Source organism: Clarias gariepinus, chromosome 26 (assembly GCF_024256425.1).
Source record: "Clarias gariepinus isolate MV-2021 ecotype Netherlands chromosome 26, CGAR_prim_01v2, whole genome shotgun sequence".
NCBI lineage: Eukaryota > Metazoa > Chordata > Actinopteri > Siluriformes > Clariidae > Clarias > Clarias gariepinus.
This window is the reverse complement of record NC_071125.1, coordinates 16,755,953-16,773,874: the sequence shown is the minus strand read 5'-3', so window position 1 is coordinate 16,773,874 and position 17,922 is coordinate 16,755,953. Positions and strand designations below refer to the sequence as shown.

Here is a 17,922-nt window from a genome sequence, read left to right as displayed (position 1 = left end):
AAAACACTTACTCAGCAATTCACGAGCAAGTAATCTGTAAAACAATTACAGTAATAATTTTTTCATACATCTTGTAAACTAATAAAGTATTTTTGTTCTACGTGTTTCAATATGGTACATTTCATAATAGTATTAGTTTTTGTTTAAAAAACTAGTGAACATTTAATTTCCATAGTGTGGAAATTTCACAGCAGCAGCAAGTATAGTATCTGAGGTGCTTACGATACCAGGATAAGGCACTGAGAAGTTACATCTGCGTTGGTGCCATTGCAGGATGTCCTGAATAGTGGAATTTTGTCAAAGGAAAGCAGAGAGTACACTTAATAAGTGCCCTGCAGAGCCACCAAGGCAGACATCACTTTTCTATTATTATTATTATTATTATAATAATTATTATTACTATTATTATTATATGGGACATGTGCTCCCTGAAAAGTGAGCGAAGCAAAAATCTCTGTTTCATCATTACATGGAAATGCTGCTTTGAGACAGTGACAATTGTTAAAAGCACTGTACAAATAAAATTTTATTGAATTGAAATTAAAATATCTTTAGGTCAAGACTCATTGGCAGTTATTACAAACACTAGACTGGAGATGTGGCTGGCAAGGGTGGCTCAACCAAGTATTAGGTTTAGGGGCAATTACTTTTTCACATAGAGGTCGGCAGGTTTGGAATATTTTTCATTAAAAAATGAAATCATCATTTAAATACTGTATTTCATGTCAGATTTCATTCAATATATTTAGAATTAATTAAATATTCTTAGATTTCATTTAGTTTTCTTATGAATAATTGCCTTAACCCCATGCCATATAGACACAGTGTATTCCTGAAAAAGTAGTTGAGTAAAAGCACTAAATATTCGGCCCAAGTACAAATCCTCTAAAATAATACTTACTAATAATAGTATACTTTTTGTTTTTAGTGTAGTTTAGGTGAATTGCTGTGTTTTGGTATAATCTTATTATTTGGTAATATCATTTTCATGATTTATGTGTTATTTGGGGTCCTTAAGTGTTCCAGGATTAAAAGAAAAAGTGTATTTCTAGGGAAAATGTTTACTTAAAGATATATAATCTTATATAATCTCTCTGTGTTTGTGAAAGTAGGAACTTTGTGGGACTAACTAAAAGTGCATGTTATGCAACAGTGTTTTGCAAAATCTTTAGTGATGCTTGATTCAAAGTACAAATCATCTAAAATAATGCTTAGATGCAGTAAGGTTAGTTTGTATTTTTAGCATAGTTCATGTGGATTTCTGTATAGTTAAGTATAGAAGCTAAAACCTACCATTTTCATGATTTTTGTGTTATTTGGGGTCAGTGAGTGTCTGAGGGTGAAAAGGTAAGACTATACTTTCCGGGATCATTTCTATAGTTTCTAACTAGGAAATGTGATTGGAAAGTGTTACATCTCTCTAATCACGATGACGAGTTAGGATGTACTTTTCTGAGCATGAGTCAGATTATAGCTTTGTGCTTCATGCTTGAGCTATAATTGTTGGTGAGTGTTCTCTGTCTTTAAAAGACATCAGAAGAAAAGTACGTGATCAGAGTGATTTTGTCTATTTTCTTTTTAAAACAAGTTTTAATAACAATGTTTTCAATAGTTTGTTGTGAAACGTGATACTATTTCATGTGTAAAACTCCTCATTTATGATGTTTGTTGAGTAAAAATAAAGGTGAACTAGTGTGTTTAATGGGTCTGACTAAAGGTCTGACAAATTGTGAATAAAATGATTTCCAATTGGTTCCCTACACTATGTAATATGAGAATGATGTGAAATACTGTAATGGAACATATTGTGGCATGGGCGGGGTTTCGATTGGGAACCGTCATGCTTTGCGGGATGGGTTGTTATGTTGTTATGTGGGGAAAGGTGTTTGGGGTTAGTGGCTTCGGCCAGGTTGTGTGTGTGGGTTAGAAGTGTGTCTTGTGTTTTGTGTGACTTGTAGATTGTTAATGTGCCGTTTATGTAAAAGAGCGATTAAAATACTCCCAGTCATTTGCATTGGGCAGCAAGGAAGCTCACTCGCCTCGTCACGTTCCTACGTAGCGCTGAAAAACGCTACAATTGGTGTCAGAAGTGGGATGATGAGTCGTGGGTTAGAACGCACCCCGGAGGAAATCCAGAGGATTCAAATAGGCTGCCGAGTAGCAGAGCAGCTGAGGAGGAAGAAAACCCTCCCTTTTTGCCCAGTGCGGGCAAAGAGCGGCGACCGGAGCGGAGCGGCGAGCCTATTTGCCAAGGAGCTGCCTCTGAGCCACTGGGGGCGTTCGCCATGGACTTGAGGTCTCTCGCGCGCAGAGGCTACCTGGAGTTCGGGCCCGTCCAGCAGGAGGAGCTAGCGCGGTGTGTGTTTCTGCGGGGAGTCCGGCCGTGGCGGCTTCGCGAGCACATCCGGTTAGCGGCACCGGCTTCCCTGGCTGAGGTGCTGCGCGAGGCGGAGAGCGCCGAACCCATCATGGCAGAGCGCCACGGCGAAAGAGCCGAGCGACCTCCCGTGGCTCAGGGCCGCTCGGTAGGTGAACCTAGCCGGGGACAGGGCTACCCAGCATGGCTAGGCCTCGACCCCGCTTCCGAGATTCCGCGACGACGCCGAGGCCAGGGACCGCCGGATTACCGCTGCAATGCTCTCAGGTCTGAGGACAACGTACCCCAGCAGCCGTTAAACTAGCTTTGGGGGGCGCCGAGGGGAAGCCGCCTCCCACAGCCTTCTTTGTTTCCCCAACTGCCGGGAAACAACTTCCGGTCAGGACGTGTAGGAAATTGCGCGGGGGTCTACATTAACTGTGTCCTGGACAACATGTCGCTACGGGCACTCATGGACACCGGCTCTACAGTTTCGCTGCTGCGCTGTGGAGTACTAGGACAAGGCAATCGCGGTTGTATGCTGCCGGCCCCAGCCATGAACATTCGCACCGTGTCGGAGAGCTATTTGGAGATACGGGTTTGTCGCACAGTGCGAATACAAGTAGGTGCACTCTTTTTCATCCATTCTTTGTGGCCGACATTGAGGATGATTGTATCTTGGGGTTGGATATTTTGGAAAGGTGGGGTGCAGTACTGAACCTCGATGACGGAACGTTGCGTGGGAGCTTCGGGTTAGCCAGGTTGCTAGTGCCCAAAGCGCAGCCGGACATGTTAGTAGAGCGCACCAGGGGGTCGGAACTTCCGGTGGCAGACCGAACGAGAATAATGGCCGAGCTTATGCAGCGTAGGGCTCAGTCAGACACAGACCGACACAGTGAAGTCCCTTTTACATGAGTTCGCGGACATTTTCGCGGTAGATGAGCGCGAGTGCACACATACTAATTTGGTGCAGCACACGATTGATACGGGTAACGCAGCTACAGTTCAGTTACATTCGAGACGCCTTCCCTTAGCTAAACGAGCTATCGCCGAGCAGAAGCTGCGTGAGATGGCCGACTCGGGCGTCATAGAGCCAGCGTCCGGACCATGGTCTTCACCCGTTGTATTGGTGCGTAAAAAGGACGAATCGTGGCGGTTTTGTGTTGATTTCCGGCGGTTGAACAAGGTGATGCGCAAAGATTCCCATCCGTTGCCGCGAATAGATAATGCGCTGGAACACGTTGCGGGATCGGCGTTGTTTAGCTCGTTAGATCTGCGAAGCGGGTATTGTCAAGTAGAGCTCGCTCCGGAAGCGCGACCTAAAACCGTGTTCTCGATCGGGCAAGGGCTATGGCAGTTCCGGCGCATGCCGTTCGGCCTGTGTAACGCTCCAGCTACGTTCGAACGGCTGATGGAGAAGGTGTTAGCCGATATTCCTCGCAACCGTTGTGTCGTCTACCTGGACGATTTACTGGTGCACGGCAGGGAGTTTGAGGTCGCGCTAGCTAACCTACGGGAAGTATTTTTGGCTATCCGGCAGGCGAATTTGCGGCTCAACCCCAAAAAGTGTCAGCGGAGAGAGTTTTTTTAGGACATGTAATTAGTGCTAGAGGGATTGCCACCGATCCAGCTAAAATTGCGGCGGTACAGAATTGGCCCGAACCGCTAAATGTGTCCCAGCTACGCACCTTCCTCGGGTTAGCTTCTTACTATCGCCAGTTCGTGAAGGATTTTGCCACGATCGCCAGTCCGCTGCACGGCCTCACGAAAAAGAATCAGCCGTTTCGCTGGGACAGGGTGCACGCGCGTGCTTTCACTCAGTTACGGGAAGCTCTGGTCACGTCGCCTGTTCTCAGATATCTGGACGCGTCTCGTACGTTTATCCTCGACACAGACGCAAGCGATGTAGGGCTGGGGGCTGTCCTGTCTCAGGTTTCCGAGGGTAAAGAGCGCGCTATCGCCTACTTCAGCCGCGCATTGTCTGGACCGGAAAAAAATTACTGCGTCACGCGGCGCGAGCTGTTAGCGGTCGTCGCGGCCCTTAAACATTTTAGGCCGTATCTATACGGGCAATCCTTCTCGCTGCGGACCGATCACGCTTCGCTGGTGTGGCTGCTTAGTTTTAAAGAGCCCGAGGGGCAGCTGGCGCGCTGGCTCGAGCGGTTGCAGGACTACGACTTTACCGTCCAGCACCGAGCGGGAAAACTGCATGCTAACGCCGATGCTTTATCCCGCCGGCCGTGTAGCAATGAGCATTGTCAGCAGTACGAGCGGGTTGAAGAGAGCGTGGGCGGTCGCGACATCGAACACTCCCCGACCCCCATGAATCAGAACATTCTCCCGGCGCAGTCCTCCGGAGCCTCCGTCGGTAATCCGCCGTCCGAGCCGGCGTGCAGCTGAGTCACTGCGTCGCCTAAATCATCGCCTGTAGTCGTTCCGCCTGTGCCACAGATGGACCGTGATCAGCTCATTGCCGAGCAGGAGAAGGATCTGGCGCTGCAGCGGGTACTGGGTTGGGTTAACGCGGGCCAGAGACCGGATTATGCCGCGGTTGCTCACCTGGGACAAGAGGAAAAAGCCTTTCACTCGCAGTTTAATCGACTCTCGTTGCGGGGGGGTTTACTCTACCGCCACTGGGAACGGCCGTGTGGCGCTGGCAAATCTTTTCAGCTGCTGGTGCCGCGGACTCTGCGGGCACGAGTGTTAGGAATGGTTCACGGGCATGCGGGTGCGGGACACTTCGGAGTCACTAAAACGCTGCAGCGGTTGCGCGGCCGTTTCTACTGGCCGGGCTGTCACACTGATAGTGAACTCTTTGTTCACAGATGCGACGTCTGCACGGCAAAGAAGGGCACTACCCAGCGCTTGCGAGCACCTTTGCAAGACTTTCGGGTGGGGGCACCCATGGAGCGTATGGGCGTGGACATTCTTGGGCCTTTTCCCATCTACGATCGCGGGAACCGGTATGTGCTGGTAGACATGGATTATTTCACCAAGTGGCCGGAGGCGTTTGCTGTTCCTGACCAGAGCGCTTCCACCACGGCTCGAGTATTGGTGGATGAGGTGTTCAGACGATTCGGCGCCCCAGAGCAGTTGCACAGCGATCAGGGGCGTAACTTCGAGGCGGAGGTGTTTGCGGCGGTGTGCGAGCGCCTCGGGGTGAAAAAGACCCGCACAACGCCCCTGCATCCGCAAAGTGACGGCCTCGTGGAACGCTTTAATCGAACGCTCACCACCCAACTCGCCGTGCTTACCAGCGACCGGCAAAAGGATTGGGACGAACATTTGCCTCTCGTGCTTTGGGCTTATCGCACAGCGGTGCAGGAATTCTCCAACGCCAGCTGCGTTGCTGTTCGGTCGCAAGCAGCGCCGCTTGTATGATACTCACAGCCGGAGGTAAGATTTTGCTACTTGGGAGCAGGTTTGGGTGTATTTCCCCTGAAAGAAAAAGGGGACTCTTGCCGAAGCTTATGTCGCACTGGGTGGGCGAAGGAAGATGACCACATCCCCCCCCCCCCCATGTTTGTCTTAATGTTCTTTCCTTTGTTTTACAAATATGACCCAATATACACTACCGTTCAAAAGTTTGGAGTCACTTGCAAATTTCTTTGTTTTTGTTTAGTGATTTATTTTCTACATTCTACAACAATACTGGGGATTTTAAAACTATAAAATAACACATATGGAATTAGGTAATTATGTAACAACAAAAACAACAGTTAGTTGTTATTTTAAGACACAGATTTCAGCCTTTCTGTAATAATTCTTGCAAGAACAGTATTGTCAAGTGCATTTGCAAAATCCGTCAAGCACCATAATGAAACTGGCTGTCATAAAGACCATCCCAGGAGGGCGAGACCAAAACCTACCTCTGCCACAGACGAGAAGTTCATTTAGAGTTATCAGCCTAGAAAATGACCAATTAACAGCACCTCAGATTAGAGGCGTTATGAAGTCTTTACAGAGCGTAAGTAGCAGACACATCTCACCATTAACTGTTCAAAGGAGATTAATGCATTTTTTGGATGCCTTCAGCATTCCTTTACAATGTAGAAAGAAATAAAAATCAGGAACGATCATGGAGTTAGAAAGTGACCCCAAACTTTTGAACTGTAGTGTATGTTCAGTGATACTTCAAATAATATGCTTAAAAAGCTTTTTTTTTCTGTATTGCGTTATATTTTTATACTAGTAAGTTGTGTGCTAAGTCAAAAGTCATGAAAGATGGCCGACTGGTGTCAACTTCAGTCAGTTCTGCTCATTTTAGTAGATCAGATTAAGAGGGATAATTTACCAGTAAACACTGTACTGCCACCTACTGCATAGAATACGTATTGCACCAAATCGATACTTCATGCGCTATTTAACATATATATGCATATATACTGCATATAGGCTTCATATATGCGCATATATCCTCATATAGGTTCTTTCCATGTGGGACCAGAACGGAGGTACGTTACAATCCAGTTTTGTACAAATGGTGGTCTGATTATTTCGGATGCCTTTTTTTTTTTTTTTTAGATTAATTGATCAGAATGATTGTTGTCTGTCTATTTGTTTAATAGTGGCGTTTGCAGCACGGTACGTGTTGGAAGAGCTGCTGGGAGAAGGAGGCATGGGTTCGGTCTATGCTGGAGTGAGGAAGGCAGAAAAATCGGTAAGTTGCGTGCACATATACACTTAATTACATTTAAATGGAAATCATCAGGAATTCCTTCTTTTCCTAATTATGTTCAGTGTATGTGAACAGGTCGCTATTAAATATGTGGACAAATCTGTCTGCAAGGAGTACATCAGCAAGGTAAGTAGACCTACTCCACACGTCACAATCAGGTCTCAGAAACCTCTCCCACTAAATCCGTGCTAACCCTATTTCAGCCTGGAAAAACACACAGCCTGCCTCGCGTTGATGCAGATGGTGTCCATTTCCCCTCGCTGGTGGAACCTGGTGGAGCTATTGCAATGGTTTAAGGTGTCTGTTTGCTTCATCTTGGTTCTGGAGCGACCCAGTCCTTACATGGACCTGCATGAGTTCTGCACTCGTATCAACAGCCCACTGTCTGAACCGCTGGCTTGACACATCACAAGTGCTTTGAAATTTGTGTCATTGGACAGATCCTTACACTGTTTACTAATTTCCTAACTAAGTTCCATCAGTTAAAAGCTGTTAAGAAGCACAACTGTTTTGTGGAGAAGTTCCTTTAACCAATATTTTCTAAGTAGGCTATAGGAAATTTTATTTTATTTATTTCCTTAAGTAATTTAGTCTTACATTTAAACATATTACACTTGCATTCTGTCATATTTATATTTTCTAACAAACAAAAGGCAAGTTTTAATACTTCAGTTATTATTAGATTTTATATAAATTCTGTCTTACTCCTGTGCTCATCTCAAACAGAATTTCTGAGCAAAACAAATCTTTAAACCCATTTTTCAAAATCACTCTGATCATGTACTTTTCTTTTGATGCCTTTCAAAGACACGACACTCATCAACAATTATAGCTTGTGCATGATACACTTGCTATAATCTGATTCATACTCAGAAAAGTACATCATAACTCATCATTGTGATTAGGGAGACGTAACAATTTCCAACCACATTTCCTAGTTAGGAACTATAGTAATGATCCCTGAAAGTATAGTCTTACCTTCTTCTTCCCTCAGACACTCATTGACCCCAAATAACACAGAATTCATGAAAATGGTAGATGTTAGCCTCTACATTAAACAAAAACACTTACACAGCAATTCACGAGCAAATAATCTGTAAAACAATTACAGTAATAATTTTTTCATACATCTTGTAAACTAATAAAGTATTTTTGTTATACGTGTTTCAGTATAGTACATTTCATAATAGTATTAGTTTTTGTTTAAAAAACTAGTCAACATTTAATTTCCATAGTGTGGAAATTTCACAGCAGCAGCAAGTACAGTATCTGAGGTGCTTACGATACCAGGATAAGGCACTGAGAAGTTACATCTGCGTTGGTGCCATTGCAGGATGTCCTGAATAGTGGAATTTTGTCAAAGGAAAGCAGAGAGTACACTTAATAAGTGCCCTGCAGAGCCACCAAGGCAGACATCACTTTTCTATTATTATTATTATTATTAATATTATATGGGACATGTGCTCCCTGAAAAGTGAGCGAAGCAAAAATCTCTGTTTCATCATTACATGGAAATGCTGCTTTGAGACAGTGACAATTGTTAAAAGCACTGTACAAATAAAATTTAATTGAATTGAAATTAAAATATCTTTAGGTCAAGACTCATTGGCAGTTATTACAAACACTAGACTGGAGATGTGGCTGGCAAGGGTGGAACAACCAAGTATTAGGTTTAGGGGCAATAACTTTTTACATAGAGATCGGCAGGTTTGGAATATTTTTCATTAATAAATGAAATCATAATTTAAATACTGTATTTTATGTCGTGTTTAATCCAATATATTTAGAATTAATTAAATATTCTTACATTTCATTCAGTTTTCTTATGAATAATTGCCTTAACCTTATGTCATATAGACACAGTGTATTCCTGGAAATGTAGTTGAGTAAAAGAACAAAATACTCGACCCAAGTACAAATCCTCTAAAACAATACTTTAGTATACTTTTTGTTTTTAGCATAGTTTAGGTGAATTGCTGTGTTTTGGTATAATCTAAAATTCACCCTTTTCATGATTTATGTGTTATTTGCGGACCTTAAGTGTTTTAGGAATAAAAGAAAAAGTGTATTTCTAGGGAAAGTGTTTACTAAAAGATATATAATCTTATAAAATCTCTCTGTGTTTGTAAAAATAAGAACTTTGTAAGACTAACTAAAAGTGCACGTTATACAACATTGTTTGGCAAAATCTTTAGTGATGCTTGATTCAAAGTACAAATCATCTAAAATAATGCTTAGATGCAGTAAGGATAGTTTGTATTTTTAGCATAGTTCATGTGGATTTCTGTATAGTTGTTTAAGTATAGAAGTTAAAACCTACCATTTTCATGATTTTTGTGTTATTTAAGGTCAGTGAGTGTCTGTGGGTGAAAAGGTAAGACTATACTTTCAGGGATCATTTCTATAGTTTCTAACTAGAAAATGTGATTGGAAAGTGTTACGTCTCCCTAATCACGATGATGAGTTATGATGTACTTTTCTGAGCATGAATCAGATTATAGCTTTGTGTTTCATGAATGAGCTATAATTGTTGATGAGTGTTCTCTGTCTTTAAAAGACATCAGAAGAAAAGTACATGATCAGAGTGATTTTGTCTATTTTCTTTTAAAAACAATTTTTTATAACAATAATTTTAATAGGTTGTTATGGAATCTGATATTATTTCATGTGTAAAACTTCTCATTTATGAAGTTTGTTGAGTTACAATAAAGGTGAGCAAGTGTGTTATCTTTAACAGTCTGACTAAAGGTCTGACAAATTATGAATAAATTGATTTTGTAGTTATGCCTTAATAATGTCAGGTTTCATTTGAAATATTCACATTTATAGTTTTCATTTAACACATCCAGACAGTTCTTAATGAAATCTAAAAGTAAAATTTCCACAGCATCAGCAACAGGTTATCCCTGCAAGGGGAACTAAAGTACACGGTGAATTAAGTACCTTGCAATGTCATTAACACATCGATTGTGTTAGCAACAAAAATGACAAATTAACCAATAAGAAGCTATCTTCCTACTGTAGCATTGTCAATCTGTGATTTGTCAGAACTATGTCAAGAGAATCCAGGATTGAAGGATTAACAAATAGGATGAGGTTGCTGTTGTCCCGCCAACCAACTGTAAAGTCAGATGCCCTTCTACATCACTGTAAGTCCGTGGTTCTCAAAGTGTGGGGAATACAGACATGACAGGTGGGGTGCAATGAACGGGAGGAAATTAGTGGAAAATAATAGGAAAGTATCTATTCTAATTCATATGGAACTCCAAAGTGTTTTAAAATAAATAAATAGGACATGATGAAATAAATAACTCTATGAATAACTAAGACACATCTATTTAATATGAGAATGATATTGTGAAATACTGTAATGGAACATATTTTGAAAAAAAGCATATCATTGTTAAATATATTGCACTCTGCCATATAAATTTACTTATTATTATGAAATAATATTTTATGGTCATTATTTTTCCCAATAACAGAGATTATTGCAGAGGCATTTTATTTAATTCATGCTGTTTTTATTTTAAAATCTCCTTTTTTACAAAGGCCTATTTATTTCATAATGCGACTTTTCAGCAGAATGAGTCGTTCTGTCAATCAGCGTCAGTGGGTTGGACCTGCGCGCCTATTGGCTGATCCTTTAACATCGATTAGTTTCCCTGGATACCTGCTCCGCTGCTACAGCTAGCAATAATGTGCTAGGCAGTGGCGGACTGGCCGTCTGGTGAGCTCAGCTGTGCTGCCCCCAACGCTCTATTGTTTTACCCTTTTCTTTACTTTTACTGTATGTTTTGTATTATAACTTTTTGACGCTGAAAAAGGCTGATAAAGTTTTTGTGCTGAACGCTATTGTTGGCTCTGAACTCTTTTTTCCCCCACGCAAGTTTGTGTGCATGTAAATGTATTGTAATCCTACTCCATACGTGTTCTGAAACCACGCCCCCTTTTACTTTTAATTTACAGAGGGAGAGAGATGGATCCTTTCTCAATACAACAAAGAATGAATAATTGCCATGGATGAAAATTGTCAAAAAAGAAAAGGTGGAGCTGAAAATTTATGCGACAAGAAGAATAAGCTTTAAAAGCAGATGCTGTGAAAATCTTCAAATTAACAGATTATGCCTTTGGCGTGAGGGGAAATTAAAGTTCCGCAGGCTCTGACAGCTTTAACATTACGGTCAGGGACAGCGAGTCTGGATCCAGCAGCCTCAGGGTCAGGGATGATGATGACCAGCACCTCTCCCCTTCTATACCCGAGCCAAGTGAAAATCAACTGAACAGATAAACTTGAATAAAATCAAAGGCAGCATTAGCTCGGGCTAGTAAACTAGTTACTCATTTTAATTATGATTGTAGACAATATTAATTCAAAATAAGGCTGAGAAAATATTATTTTGAAATAATATTGACTACAATAATAATTACTAGCATAAGCTGATGCTGCTACTGAGTTTATTCCAGATGACCTGTTCAGTTTGATTGGCATCATTTTCACTCTGGTAGAGAAGGGGAGATGTGTTGGTCATCATTATCAGGCACTGGTTCATCATCACTGACAGCTTACACTGATGAGTGGTATATCTTACACTGACTGCATCAAGATGACACCGCCCCCCCCGACCTGCTAAAATATTGTTTTTATAGTTTTATATGTTGTTTGTCTTAATGTTCTTTCCTTTGTTTTACAAATATGACCCAATATACACTACCGTTCAAAAGTTTGGGGTCACTTGCAAATTTCTTTGTTTTTGTTTAGTGATTTATTTTCTACATTCTACAACAATACTGGGGATTTCAAAACTATAAAATAACACATATGGAATTAGGTAATTATGTAACAACAAAAACAACAGTTAGTTGTTATTTTACACAATTGTCAGCCTTTCTGTAATAGTTCTTGCAAGAACATTATTGTCAAGTGCATTTGCAAAATCCGTCAAGCACCATAATGAAACTGGCTCTCATAAAGACCATCCCAGGAGGGCGAGACCAAAACCTACCTCTGCCACAGACGAGAAGTTTATTTAGAGTTATCAGCCTGAAAAATGACCAATTAACAGCAACTCAGATTAGAGGCGTTATAAAATCTTTACAGAGCGTAAGTGGCAGACAAATCTCAATATCAACTGTTTAAAGGAAATGCATTTTTGGACGCCTTCAGCATTCCTTTACAATGTAGAAAAAAATAAAAATCAGGAACGATCATGAAGTTAGAAAGTGACCCCAAACTTTTGAACTGTAGTGTATGTTCAAGTTCAAGTTCAAGTTCAAGTGGGCTTTATTGTCATTACAACCATATACAGTTAGTACACAGTGAAACGAAACAACGTTCCTCCAGGACCAAGGTGCTACATGCAACATAAACTTACAACATAAATTAACAGAGACACTAAACTAGCTAACCAAGAGGCCTAGTTAACTGGCTAGCAGAGACAGGACAGAGAGATCTAACATAAATTACAACATAAATTAACAAAAACTAACTAGCTAAGTAACATTTTTACAGACAACATAAAGTGCACGTGCAAATGTGCAAACAAGAGCAACAACAAAGTGACAGTGCGCAACCACGACATAACAGAACATAAAATATGGTGTTGAGGTAGTGGGTAAACAAACATTCCTTAAAACAGCAGCAAGATTTGAGGAATTAGTGCAAAAATGTAGTCCAGTAATGATCATTGTGCAAAAAGATTGTTAAAAACAGTGAAGCATTTACAGGTTGGTATGTACGATAATTTGGTGGTGTAGGTCAGTGTGTCTGCACTTGTGTTGATTAGTCAGTCCAGTCTCAATATTTTGAGGTAGTTGAGTTAAGCTGTGTGATAATGTTTGTGTTTGTGTGTGTGTGAGTGTGTTTGTGTTTATCAGTCCAGTCCCTTTTTGTTGAGGAGACGGATGGCTTGTGGAAAAAAAAAAAAAAAAAAAAAAAAAATGTTCAGTAATACTTCAAATAATATGCTTAAAAAGCTTTTTTTTTCTGTATTGCGTTATATTTTTATACTAGTAAGTTGTGTGCTAAGTCAAAAGTCATGGAAGATGGCCGACTGGTGTCAACTTCAGTCAGTTCTGCTTATTTTAGCAGATCAGATAGAGAGGGATAATTTACCAGTAAACACTGCACTGCCACCTACTGCATATAATACGTATTGCACCAAATCGATACTTCATGCGCTATTTATCATATATATGATATCAACAGCCCACTGTCTGAACCGCTGGCTTGACACATCAAAAGTGCTTCAAAATTTGTGTCATTGGACAGATCCTTACACTGTTTACTAATTTCCTAACTAAGTTCCATCAGTTAAAAGCTGTTAGGAAGCACAACTGTTTTGTGGGGAAGTTCCTTTAACCAATATTTCTTAAGTAGGATATAGGAAATTTTATTTCCTTTAGTAATTTAGTCATACATTTAAACATATTACACTTGCATCCTGTCATATTTTTATTTTCTAAGAAACAAAACAGATGCCAGGTTTCAGCATTTCAGTTATCAGATTTTATAGAAATTCTGTTTTATTTCTGCGCTCATCTCAAACAGAATTTCTGAATAAAACAAAGCTAATCTTCAGACCCATTTTTTGTCGCAAGTTGTCAAAATCACTCTGATCATGTACTTTTCTTTTGATGGCTTCCAAAGACCTAACACTCAACAATTACAGCTTGTGTATAATACACTCACTATAATCTGATTCATACTCAGAAAAGTACATCATAACTCATCATTGTGATTAGGGAGACGTAACACTTTCCAACCACATTTCCTAGTTAGGAACTACAGAAATGATCCCTGAAAGTATAGTCTTAGCTTCTTCTTCCCTCAGACACTCATTGACCCCAAATAACACAGAATTCATGAAAATGGTAGATGTTAGCCTCTACATTAAAACACCTACACAGCAATTCACAGGCAAGTAATCTGTAAAACAATTACAGTAATAATTTTTTCATACATCTTGTAAACTAATAAAGTATTTTTGTTATACGCTTTTCAATATAATACATTTCGTAATAGTATTAGTTTTTGTTAAAAAAAACTATTCAACATTTAATTTTCATAGTGTGGAAATTTCACAGCAGCAGCAAGTACAGTATCTGAGGTGCTTACGATACCAGGATAAGGCACTGAGAAGTTACATCTGTGTTGGTGCCATTGCAGGATGTCCTGAATAGTGGAATTTTGTCAAAGGAAAGCAGAGAGTACACTTAATAAGTGCCCTGCAGTGCCACCAAGGCAGACATCACTTTTCTATTATTATTATTATTATAATAATAATTATTATTACTATTATTATTATATGAGACATTTGCTCCCTGAAAAGTGAGCAAAGCAAAAATCTCTGTTTCATCTTTACATGAAAATGCTGCTTTGAGACAGTGACAATTGTTAAAAGCACTGTTTAAATAAAATTGAATTGAATTGAAATTAAAATATCTTTAGGTCAAGACTCATTGGCAGTTATCACAAACGCTAGACCAAATATCTACAGTTAATAGACCTACAGTTAATATACATTCACATTATACATTGTGTGACTGTGACCATACCTAACTGCCATCTCTCCTCTTCTTCTCTTCCCCCCCCTCTTTCTTTTTCTTCTCTCCTCCTGTCCCCCCCTTTCACTCTTTCTCTCTCTCTCTGTCGAGCTACACATGTCGTTCCTGAGCTGCCAGTGATCCAGACTCCCTCTGCCCTCCGGACCTGTCTGACCCATCCTGGTGCCCCGCTTCTGGCTGAAGATCTCGTCACATGGATGCCCCGTGTGTCTCTCTGGGATGCGTCTGGTGTCTGGGAATGATTCTCTCTACCTAGAAAATGGTTCTGGCCTTGAATGGTGTTTGCAACTGTTTCACTGGGGACTTGACAGTTCGATAGTTCAGGACTGGAACTTCTTACAAGTCTACCTGGGTCTTCAATAACTACCTGGACTCCATATTAACATCAATTAACATCAGCTATTATAGCTGAACTGCCTCCCACCCTACACACTGTATAAATGCAGATCATTTACTGCTTTCTGTTTCACCCAAATGAGGATGGGTTCCCTGTTGAGTCTGGTTCCTCTCAAGGTTTCTTCCTATTACCATCTCAGGGAGTTTTTCCTTGCCACTGTCGCCCTCGGCTTGCTCACTAGGGACAAACTGACCATTTTGATTCATACAAATTCACATTTCATACAAACTTAAATAATTCTTTTGACTATGTAAAGCTGCTTTGCGGCAATAAAAATAGCTAAAAGCACTATACAAATAAAATTGAATTGAATTGAATTGAATATTAACTAAATTATATATAATTATATATAATTAACTAAATATTCTTACATTTCTTATGAATAATTGCCTTAACCTCATGCCATATAGACACAGTGTATTCCTGGAAATGTAGTTGAGTAAAAGCACGAAATACTCGTCCCAAGTACAAATCCTCTAAAATAATGCTTTAGTATACTTTTTGTTTTTAGCATAGTTTAGGTGAATTGCTGTGTTTGGTATAAACTAAAATTCACCATTTTCATGATTTATGTGTTATTTGGGGACCTTAAGTGTTTCAGGATTAAAAGAAAAAGTATTTCTAGGGAAAATGTTTGCTTAAAAACAATATATCTTATAAAATCTCTCTGTGTTTGTGAAAGTAGGAACTTTATGAGACTAACTAAAAATGCACGTTATACAACATTTGTTTTGCAAAATGTTTAGTGATGCTTGATTCAAAATACAAATCATCTAAAATAATGCTTAGTTTAAGGATAGTTTGTATTTTTAGCATAGTTCATGTGGATTTCTGTATAGTTGTTTAAGTACAGAAGCTAAAACCTACCATTTTCATGATTTTTGTGTTATTTGGGGTCAGTGAGTGTCTGGGGGGTGAAATGGTAAGACTATACTTTCAGGGATCATTTCTATAGTTTCTAACTAGGAAATGTGATTGGAAAGTGTTACGTCTCCCTAATCACGATGATGAGTTATGATGTACTGTTCTGAGCATGAATCAGATTATAGCGAGTGTGTTATGCATAAACTATAATTGTTGATGAGTGTTCTCTGTCTTTTGAAGACATCAGAAGAAAAGTACATGATCAGAGTGATTTTATGAAAGAAAATTTTAAATCAAGTTTGAATCTTAGTTTTGTTTTCTCCATGAAATACTATTTAAAATAAGCACAATAATTTCAGTAGTTTGTTGTGAAATGTGATACTATTTCATGTGTAAAACTCTTCATTTATAAAGTTTTTTAAGTTAAAATAAAGGTGAGTAAGTGTATCATCTTTAATAATCTGACTAAAGGTCTAACAAATTGTGAATAAAATGATTTTCAACTGGTTCCCCACACAAGAAAACACAAGACCGTGGTTATGCCTTAATGATGTCAGGTTTCATTTAAAATACTCACATTTATAGTTTTCATTTAACACATCCAGACAGTTCTTAATGAAATCTAAAAGAGAAATTTCCACAGGATCAGCAACTGGTATCCCTGCAAGGGCAACTATAGTACACTGTGAAATAAGTACTGTATACACTTAATTACATTTACATGGAAATCATCAGAAATTCCTACTTTTCCTAATTATGTTTGGTGTATGTGAACAGGTTGCTATTAAATATGTGGACAAATCTGTCTGCAGGGAGTACATCAGCAAGGTAAGTAGACCTACTTTACACTTCACAATCAGGTCTCAGAAACCTCTCCCACTAAACCCGTGCTAACCCGATTTCAGCCTGGAGAAACACACAGCCTGCCTCTGGAGGTCGCGTTGATGCAGATGGTGTCCATTCCACCTCGCTGGTGGAACCTGGTGGAGCTATTGCAATGGTTTAAGGTGTCTGTTTGCTTCATCTTGGTTCTGGAGCGACCCAGTCCTTACATGGACCTGCATGAGTTCTGCACTCGTATCAACAGCCCACTGTCTGAACCGCTGGCTTGACACATCACAAGTGCTTTGAAATTTGTGTCATTGGACAGATCCTTACACTGTTTACTAATTTCCTAACTAAGTTCCATCAGTTAAAAGCTGTTAAGAAGCACAACTGTTTTGTGGGGAAGTTCCTTTAACCAATATTTTCTAAGGAGGATATAGGAAATTTTATTTATTTCCTTAAGTAATTTAGTCTTACATTTAAACATATTACACTTGCATTCTGTCATATTTATATTTTCTAAGAAACAAAAGGCAAGTTTTAATACTTCAGTTATTTTTAGATTTTATATCAATTCTGTCTTACTCCTGTGCTCATCTCAAACATAGAAAAAAAAGTTGTCAGAATCACTCTGATCATGTACTTTTCTTTTGATGTCTTTCAAAGACACGACACTCATCAACAGTTATAGCTTATGCATAATACACTTGCTATAATCTGATTCATACTCAGAAAAGTACATCATAACTCATCATTGTGATTAGGGAGACGTAACACTTTCCAATCACATTTCCTAGTTAGAAACTACAGAAATGATCCCTGAAAGTATAGTCTTACATCTTCTTTCCTCAGACACTTATTGACCCCAAATAACACAGAATTCATGAAAATGGTAGATTTTAGCCTCTACATTAAAACACCTACACAGCAATTCACAGGCAAGTAATCTGTAAAACAATTACAGTAATAATTTTTTCATACATCTCGTAAACCAATAAAGTATTTTTGTTATACGCTTTTCAATATAATACATTTCGTAATAGTATTAGTTTTTGTTTAAAAAAACTATTCGACATACAATTTTCATAGTGTGGAAATTTCACAGCAGCAGCAAGTACAGTATCTGAGGTGCGTACGATACCAGGATAAGGCACTAAGAAGTTACATCTGTGTTGGTGCCATTGCAGGATGTCCTGAATAGTGGAATTTTGTCAAAGGAAAGCAGAGAGTACACTT

The 17,922-nt window shown here is 39.7% G+C and overlaps 1 protein-coding gene, 6 non-coding genes and 1 pseudogene across 7 annotated transcripts; 5 read left to right on the top strand and 3 right to left on the bottom strand.

Annotated features, from left to right (window-relative positions):
- Nucleotides 1-1,349: 1,349 nt before the first annotated feature.
- LOC128514575 (small nucleolar RNA U3) lies at nt 1,350-1,562 on the top strand. The gene has a single exon (XR_008356526.1). It is a non-coding gene; the product is annotated as a small nucleolar RNA U3 (small nucleolar RNA).
- Nucleotides 1,430-7,436, top strand: LOC128513878 (uncharacterized; annotated as a pseudogene).
- A 364-nt stretch (nt 7,437-7,800) lies between these two features.
- Nucleotides 7,801-8,010, bottom strand: LOC128514515 (small nucleolar RNA U3). The gene has a single exon (XR_008356473.1). It is a non-coding gene; the product is annotated as a small nucleolar RNA U3 (small nucleolar RNA).
- A 1,400-nt stretch (nt 8,011-9,410) lies between these two features.
- LOC128514522 (small nucleolar RNA U3) lies at nt 9,411-9,623 on the top strand. The gene has a single exon (XR_008356480.1). It is a non-coding gene; the product is annotated as a small nucleolar RNA U3 (small nucleolar RNA).
- Nucleotides 9,624-13,079: 3,456 nt separating this feature from the next.
- Nucleotides 13,080-16,973, top strand: LOC128513877 (serine/threonine-protein kinase pim-3-like). The gene is made up of 3 exons (XM_053487431.1): nt 13,080-13,151; nt 16,597-16,689; nt 16,767-16,973. The coding sequence occupies exons 1-3, from the start codon at nt 13,080-13,082 to the stop codon at nt 16,971-16,973; spliced, it is 372 nt and encodes a 123-aa protein (XP_053343406.1).
- LOC128514528 (small nucleolar RNA U3) lies at nt 13,643-13,849 on the bottom strand. The gene has a single exon (XR_008356486.1). It is a non-coding gene; the product is annotated as a small nucleolar RNA U3 (small nucleolar RNA).
- Nucleotides 15,922-16,133, top strand: LOC128514580 (small nucleolar RNA U3). Its single transcript, XR_008356530.1, has one exon. It is a non-coding gene; the product is annotated as a small nucleolar RNA U3 (small nucleolar RNA).
- A 338-nt stretch (nt 16,974-17,311) lies between the features above and the next one.
- LOC128514597 (small nucleolar RNA U3) lies at nt 17,312-17,521 on the bottom strand. Its single transcript, XR_008356545.1, has one exon. It is a non-coding gene; the product is annotated as a small nucleolar RNA U3 (small nucleolar RNA).
- Nucleotides 17,522-17,922: the final 401 nt, after the last annotated feature.